This window comes from Telmatherina bonti, assembly GCF_933228915.1.
Source record: "Telmatherina bonti genome assembly, chromosome: 22".
Lineage (NCBI taxonomy): Eukaryota > Metazoa > Chordata > Actinopteri > Atheriniformes > Telmatherinidae > Telmatherina > Telmatherina bonti.
The window spans coordinates 35,281,561-35,289,696 of record NC_136631.1 but is presented as its reverse complement, the minus strand read 5'-3'; the positions used below and the strand labels follow the sequence as shown (position 1 = coordinate 35,289,696).

Sequence of the window (8,136 nt, the reverse complement as noted above, 5' to 3'; positions counted from 1 at the left end):
AATCATGTGACGCTGTCGCTGCGCTTCACACACAATTTTATTAAAACTTTCAGAAGTGAAAACAAACGGCATGTTTTTCTTCAGTGGTGGTACTTGATACTAAGTATAATAAGTATCAAATCCAACATTTTGACTTGCAGATAAACATATTAAATATCGAGACACACCTCCCTTATCCAAACATGTTGAAATAAAAGGCACAATTTTATCAGCTGCATTTGGCATTCTGGTCCCCGCTCCATACCTGTAGAGGTATTTACCTGTGGTAATACTTATATCAGTACTCGCTATTGGCAAATACTTAAACGCAAATATTTGTATTTGGTTTGAAGAAAAAAAAAAAAAGGTGATCCTGGTATGGGAACAAATGACCAGACACAGAAGACAATTACAAACATTTTAGTTTTATTCACAATTTGGGGTTTAAATTCAAGACAAAGCAGGATATTTTATGATTCATATTATAAATAAATAACTAACGATTTTTTTTCAGTGCGCTGCCTCGTAAAGGGTCTTTTATTTGTAGCGCAACATGTCAGAGTTGGCGACTTTTCCTATGGTGCCGTTTGAAAATGTGAGGAACGACGTCATGTAAAAACTGCTGGAAGGTGAAGAGTTGTCACATCCCACCGCCGTGCCGAGTCCCCCCTGCGGTGGGGGGGGGTGGGGGTTAGGAGGCACATGCGCCATGTAGATGTCCCACCCATCAGGAGATCCAGCAGGAGGGATGTAAACAACTAAACTAACTGAGACAGACCGCATTCAGACCCGAAAGCACCTCGAAAACAAACTCGTCTTCGTAAAAAACGGAGCAAAGATGAAGTTTGATCTCAGGATGTTTCTGGGAATTCAGCCTTAATCTATTGACTTAAAACAGACAATAGACTAGAAAACAAATCCCTAGGCAGAGCACAAAATGAACTTAGTCATCATAATAACCTTCTCATGTTTTCCATGAGTTTGGTGAAGGTGAAAAAGTGCAAACCTGCAGGGGGGGTGCTGGTTAATTACAGGGGAGGGGGGATTAAGAGCAGGAAGCAGCTTTTCTTTATAAAAAAAAAACAAAACAAAACAAGAAAAAGTTTATTTTCAGCATCTTACTCGTCTTCATAAATAGTTTTTTTTTTTCCATGTTTAAAAAGCAGCCTGTGTCCCTACACAGTCACATCATGGCAGATCGGGTTCAGCGCTGCCTTTCGTCTCCACCGTTCTTTAACCCGAGGCGCCGCCGCCGCCGCCCATCGCAGTGACAACTTCAGCAATATTACTGCGTTCATCTTCCGGTGGAAAACGGTGATTAGTGTTGGATAGTTGTCGAAGCGGTGGAGGAGTTTCCCACCCGGCTGGCGGATGCGGAACAGCTTTACGTCCTTTGAGTCGGTCAGTTGAGACTGATGGGCAGGTCCTCTCCGTATTTGCGGAGAAACTTGCTGTGATTGTGGTCGACGGACCAGAGAGGAGGAAGGTGGCGAGGCTGCATGGTGGTGAGGAAATGCTGCCTCCAGCGACGCTCCAGGTCCATCAGGCCCCGCAAGCCGTGTTCGGCGTGCGCTCGCACCACTTTCAGGCCGTGAGGCGTGTATGTCTCGTTCAGTATCCTTCAGAGGAAAGAAACCGGTGAGCAGACGGACTTTCTGATGCAACGATAACCCAAAAACCTCTGAGGACTAAAATTCAACATGAGTAAAAGTTAAACAAATGAGATGACTGGTTTTTCCACCCAGTAAAATGATGCAACTTAAGCTGTCGATAAAAACCAAATGTGTTCATTTGCAAACTAATTTTTTTTTTTACGATAAAAACTAGGGGTGGGAAATAGAAAAAGGAATTAGAAAAAACTCTAAGGATTTTTTACCTCAATTTTAAAATGGATTTTTTTGGTTAAAAAAAAAAGTTTTTTTTTCAAGAAAATAATCATTTATGAAATGTTTTGTCATTTTTATTTATCTTTTTACTTGTTGGGCATTATAGCAGCAGAATGATGGTCTGGCTGCTGTGTTTGTTGTCTAATTAAAATGAATAAAAATGATGAGTAGAAAAAGTTTTGTACATTTTTTTTTTTTTTTTGCTTTAAATCTACAAAAATCTGCAATATCGAAAAATCGTGAGAATCGTAATTTAAATCGAATCGGCACCCAAAAAAATCGGAATCGAATCAGGACGAAAGCTTATCATCACAGCTCTAATACAAACAAACATAAAAAGCTAAAAGTTGCGTTTTGTTGTTTAAAGTATTTGCTCATCTTGAATTTTGTGGCTAAACTTAAATAAATTGGTTGAAGTTTAATTTACACTGAGTCAGCGTAAAAAAAAAGCCAGAATCATTCAGGATTCATGCTCCTGTAAAACTGAAGACTAAATATTCCATCTTCTACAATGAAATCAGAGAATCTGGAGACATCTGCGTGCGAGAGGTATTAATGATGAGTCGGTATGAGTCAGCACAACATCACAAACAGGCCGAATTCTCAAGCTGAGATCACTGCATGGTCTCAGAAACACGGATCCAGTTATTCTGCTGATTTAACAAAAACTGAAACAAAGTAGAAAATGTTGTTTTTCTAAACTGTGGCTGCTGAATCATCAGGAGGAAGATCCAGCCTGTCAGCAGCGTTCAGATGAAAGGCTCCATATGCAGACAGGTGTCGTTTAAACTGTGAACTTACGTCTAGAGATGCATCATTAATACTGTCATATATGTGTAACAACCAATTATGTAATAAGCCAGTAACATTATAACTAGCCAATCATGTAATAAGTTTATTATATATAATTATTATATTTTAACTGGCAAGCATGATGTGGAAAAACTGTCATCAATAAATATAAAATATTTTCAACATTAACATTCATCTGACCTGATTATTCGTATATAAAACACTGTTTGATGATTGGCTGATGATTCCGATATAAAATTATTTTTATATAATTATTAGTTCCAGTTATTCTACTAGACTGACAGCATAATTACATCTCCCACTCTACATCCTGTCATGATCACCTACGACACTACCCATGTAGAAAATAAATTAAAACAAGTTATTTGCAGAGTTCTGACTAAAGTAGGACAGGATTTTCCTTTGATTTCTTGTTTTATTATATTTTGTTTATTCTATCTTTGATTTAATTTTAATTTAGCAAACTAGTCCAGACATTAAACTGCGTCTTTCTCTGTTAATTGGCCATTGGTTTGAGTCAAGTATGTTGCAGCTGGGAAACTGCTAACACCAGCAGGTGTTAAACCTAACCCTAACACCCCTCCAGGACCAGAGTTGTCCACCTCCCATATGCAGCAACTAAAATCTTATTTTGGAAGCTCTGCTCTTAAAACAAACAGAAAACTGACTGATCATCAGTCATCGTTTTAACTTCCAGATGTTTCCAGACTACTGAGTTAAGAGAAGCCGGAGGTAAACAGGAGCAACCATCATATTTTCTCATTAACATGTCTTCCAAACTTAATGATTAAATGTTGAAGTTTTTACATCTCAGCTATTTTTTTAAATAACTTTTTAAACTGCTGAGATTTCATTTTGCATTACAGACGTGAAAACAAACTGGAGGAAGTTTAAGTCTCCTTTCCTGCAAAAATATCTCAGCTTTGCAACTTTCAAAACAAATTAAATCCAAATGATTGATGTGGAGTGAAAAAGCAGAAATGTTCACATTGGTTCAGGAACGACAGCTGTTAACGAATCCTTCAGTAGTTTACATCAAATAGTTCCTACTAATTAAAAGTTGTACAGACGTCACTTCTTTTAGATTTGATTGAAACACTTTGAATAATTGGAGCCAGTTTTAGGTGAGATGTGGAAATGCAGACATCGGGACCATCTTCAGACCAGCTGCTTGTTGGGTGGGGAAACGTCGCCTTCTTTTCTAGCTTGTGTGTTACGAGACGAGTGTATGCACATGACTCAGAGTTCCACCATGTTGTCTTCCATTCATGAGGATCGGCGTTGGTAAACTTCTGGAGACTCCAGTTCTTAAAACCACCAATCAATTCTGGAACCTTGGAGAGTTGATGGACTCACATCTGACTTTCAGAAGCCACATCACAGCTTCACTAAGAAACTTTTTACTATCAGAAACATCAACAGGATTAAAAGTTTAGTCTCCCAGTAAGACCAGTAGAAACTCCTCCATGCATTCATCTCCAGCAGACTAGATCACTGGAACGGTCTTTTAACAGGACCTCCCAGTAAAACCAGTAGACTGGATCACTGGAACGGTCTTTTAACAGGACTTCCCAGTAAAACCAGTAGGCTGGATCACTGGAACGGTCTTTTAACAGGACCTCCCAGTAAAACCAGTAGACTGGATCACTGGAACGGTCTTTTAACAGGACTTCCCAGTAAAACCAGTAGACTGGATCACTGGAACGGTCTTTTAACAGGACCTCCCAGTAAAACCAGTAGGCTGGATCACTGGAACGGTCTTTTAACAGGACCTCCCAGTAAAACCAGTAGACTGGATCACTGGAACGGTCTTTTAACAGGACTTCCCAGTAAAACCAGTAGACTGGATCACTGGAACGGTCTTTTAACAGGACCTCCCAGTAAAACCAGTAGGCTGGATCACTGGAACGGTCTTTTAACAGGACTTCCCAGTAAAACCAGTAGGCTGGATCACTGGAACGGTCTTTTAACAGGACTTCCCAGTAAAACCAGTAGACTGGATCACTGGAACGGTCTTTTAACAGGACCTCCCAGTAAAACCAGTAGACTGGATCACTGGAACGGTCTTTTAACAGGACCTCCCAGTAAAACCAGTAGACTGGATTACTGGAACGGTCTTTTAACAGGACTTCCCAGTAAAACCAGTAGACTGGATCACTGGAACGGTCTTTTAACAGGACCTCCCAGTAAAACCAGTAGACTGGATCACTGGAACGGTCTTTTAACAGGACTTCCCAGTAAAACCAGTAGACTGGATCACTGGAACGGTCTTTTAAACAGGACTTCCCAGTAAAACCAGTAGACTGGATCACTGGAACGGTCTTTTAACAGGACCTCCCAGTAAAACCAGTAGACTGGATCACTGGAACGGTCTTTTAAACAGGACTTCCCAGTAAAACCAGTAGACTGGATCACTGGAACGGTCTTTTAACAGGACTTCCCAGTAAAACCAGTAGACTGGATCACTGGAACGGTCTTTTAACAGGACCTCCCAGTAAAACCAGTAGACTGGATTACTGGAACGGTCTTTTAACAGGACTTCCCAGTAAAACCAGTAGACTGGATCACTGGAACGGTCTTTTAACAGGACTTCCCAGTAAAACCAGTAGACTGGATCACTGGAACGGTCTTTTAAACAGGACTTCCCAGTAAAACCAGTAGACTGGATTACTGGAACGGTCTTTTAACAGGACTTCCCAGTAAAACCAGTAGACTGGATTACTGGAACGGTCTTTTAACAGGACTTCCCAGTAAAACCAGTAGGCTGGATCACTGGAACGGTCTTTTAACAGGACCTCCCAGTAAAACCAGTAGACTGGATCACTGGAACGGTCTTTTAACAGGACTTCCCAGTAAAACCAGTAGGCTGGATCACTGGAACGGTCTTTTAACAGGACTTCCCAGTAAAACCAGTAGACTGGATCACTGGAACGGTCTTTTAACAGGACTTCCCAGTAAAACCAGTAGACTGGATTACTGGAACGGTCTTTTAACAGGACTTCCCAGTAAAACCAGTAGACTGGATCACTGGAACGGTCTTTTAAACAGGACTTCCCAGTAAAACCAGTAGACTGGATCACTGGAACGGTCTTTTAAACAGGACTTCCCAGTAAAACCAGTAGACTGGATTACTGGAACGGTCTTTTAAACAGGACTTCCCAGTAAAACCAGTAGACTGGATTACTGGAACAGTCTTTTAACAGGACTTCCCAGTAAAACCAGTAGACTGGATTACTGGAACGGTCTTTTAACAGGACTTCCCAGTAAAACCAGTAGACTGGATCACTGGAACGGTCTTTTAACAGGACCTCCCAGTAAAACCAGTAGACTGGATCACTGGAACGGTCTTTTAACAGGACTTCCCAGTAAAACCAGTAGACTGGATCACTGGAACGGTCTTTTAAACAGGACTTCCCAGTAAAACCAGTAGACTGGATTACTGGAACGGTCTTTTAACAGGACTTCCCAGTAAAACCAGTAGACTGGATTACTGGAACGGTCTTTTAACAGGACTTCCCAGTAAAACCAGTAGACTGGATCACTGGAACGGTCTTTTAACAGGACTTCCCAGTAAAACCAGTAGACTGGATCACTGGAACGGTCTTTTAAACAGGACTTCCCAGTAAAACCAGTAGACTGGATTACTGGAACGGTCTTTTAACAGGACTTCCCAGTAAAACCAGTAGACTGGATTACTGGAACGGTCTTTTAACAGGACCTCCCAGTAAAACCAGTAGACTGGATCACTGGAACGGTCTTTTAACAGGACCTCCCAGTAAAACCAGTAGACTGGATTACTGGAACGGTCTTTTAACAGGACCTCCCAGTAAAACCAGTAGGCTGGATCACTGGAACGGTCTTTTAACAGGACCTCCCAGTAAAACCAGTAGACTGGATCACTGGAACGGTCTTTTAACAGGACCTCCCAGTAAAACCAGTAGACTGGATTACTGGAACGGTCTTTTAAACAGGACTTCCCAGTAAAACCAGTAGACTGGATCACTGGAACGGTCTTTTAACAGGACCTCCCAGTAAAACCAGTAGACTGGATCACTGGAACGGTCTTTTAACAGGACCTCCCAGTAAAACCAGTAGACTGGATCACTGGAACGGTCTTTTAAACAGGACTTCCCAGTAAAACCAGTAGACTGGATCACTGGAACGGTCTTTTAACAGGACCTCCCAGTAAAACCAGTAGACTGGATTACTGGAACGGTCTTTTAACAGGACTTCCCAGTAAAACCAGTAGACTGGATTACTGGAACGGTCTTTTAACAGGACCTCCCAGTAAAACCAGTAGACTGGATCACTGGAACGGTCTTTTAACAGGACCTCCCAGTAAAACCAGTAGACTGGATCACTGGAACGGTCTTTTAACAGGACTTCCCAGTAAAACCAGTAGACTGGATTACTGGAACGGTCTTTTAACAGGACCTCCCAGTAAAACCAGTAGACTGGATCACTGGAACGGTCTTTTAACAGGACCTCCCAGTAAAACCAGTAGACTGGATCACTGGAACGGTCTTTTAACAGGACCTCCCAGTAAAACCAGTAGACTGGATTACTGGAACGGTCTTTTAACAGGACTTCCCAGTAAAACCAGTAGACTGGATCACTGGAACGGTCTTTTAACAGGACTTCCCAGTAAAACCAGTAGACTGGATTACTGGAACGGCCTTTTAACAGGACCTCCCAGTAAAACCAGTAGACTGGATTACTGGAACGGTCTTTTAACAGGACTTCCCAGTAAAACCAGTAGACTGGATCACTGGAACGGTCTTTGAACAGGAGGGGCATTAAACATCTGCAGCTCATCCAGATGCTGCTGGAGCTTTAACTGGGACTACGAGGTCTGAACACCAGATTTAACATCTTTACACCAGCTTCCAGTTTATACTGGTTTCCAGTTTATACTGGTTTCCAGTTCATACTGGATAGATTTAAAACCTGCTGGATGTTTATAAATCCCAGAACGGTTCTGGACCAGAATCCATCTGTGATACGTTCAGAAAATATAAACCAGGCTGAACTCTGAGGTCTAAAGACTCAACTAGTCCAGACCAGAGTCCAGACCAGGTCCAGGGTCCAGACCAGAGTCCAGACCAGAGTCCAGACCAGGTCCAGGGTCCAGACCAGAGTCCAGACCAGGTCCAGGGTCCAGACCAGAGTCCAGACCAGAGTCCAGACCAGGTCCAGGGTCCAGACCAGAGTCCAGACCAGAGTCCAGACCAGGTCCAGGGTCCAGACCAGAGACCAGACCAGAGTCCAGACCAGAGACCAGACCAGAGTCCAGACCAGGTCCAGGGTCCAGACCAGAGTCCAGACCAGGTCCAGACCAGAGTCCAGACCAGAGTCCAGACCAGGTCCAGGGTCCAGACCAGAGTCCAGACCAGAGTCCAGACCAGGTCCAGGGTCCAGACCAGAGTCCAGACCAGGTCCAGGGTCCAGACCAGAGACC

At 42.5% G+C, this 8,136-nt stretch overlaps 1 protein-coding gene across 2 annotated transcripts in view; it reads right to left on the bottom strand.

Annotated features, from left to right (window-relative positions):
• Positions 1-426: 426 nt before the first annotated feature.
• The window catches only part of exd2 (exonuclease 3'-5' domain containing 2), a 77,703-nt gene continuing 69,993 nt past the window's right edge, over positions 427-8,136 (bottom strand). For both annotated transcript variants that reach the window (XM_079262089.1, XM_079262088.1), the window contains one exon: positions 427-1,598. In XM_079262089.1, the coding sequence (XP_079118215.1) occupies positions 1,382-1,598 (217 nt within the window). In that variant the 3' untranslated portion in view covers positions 427-1,381. The remainder of the gene's footprint in view (positions 1,599-8,136) is intronic.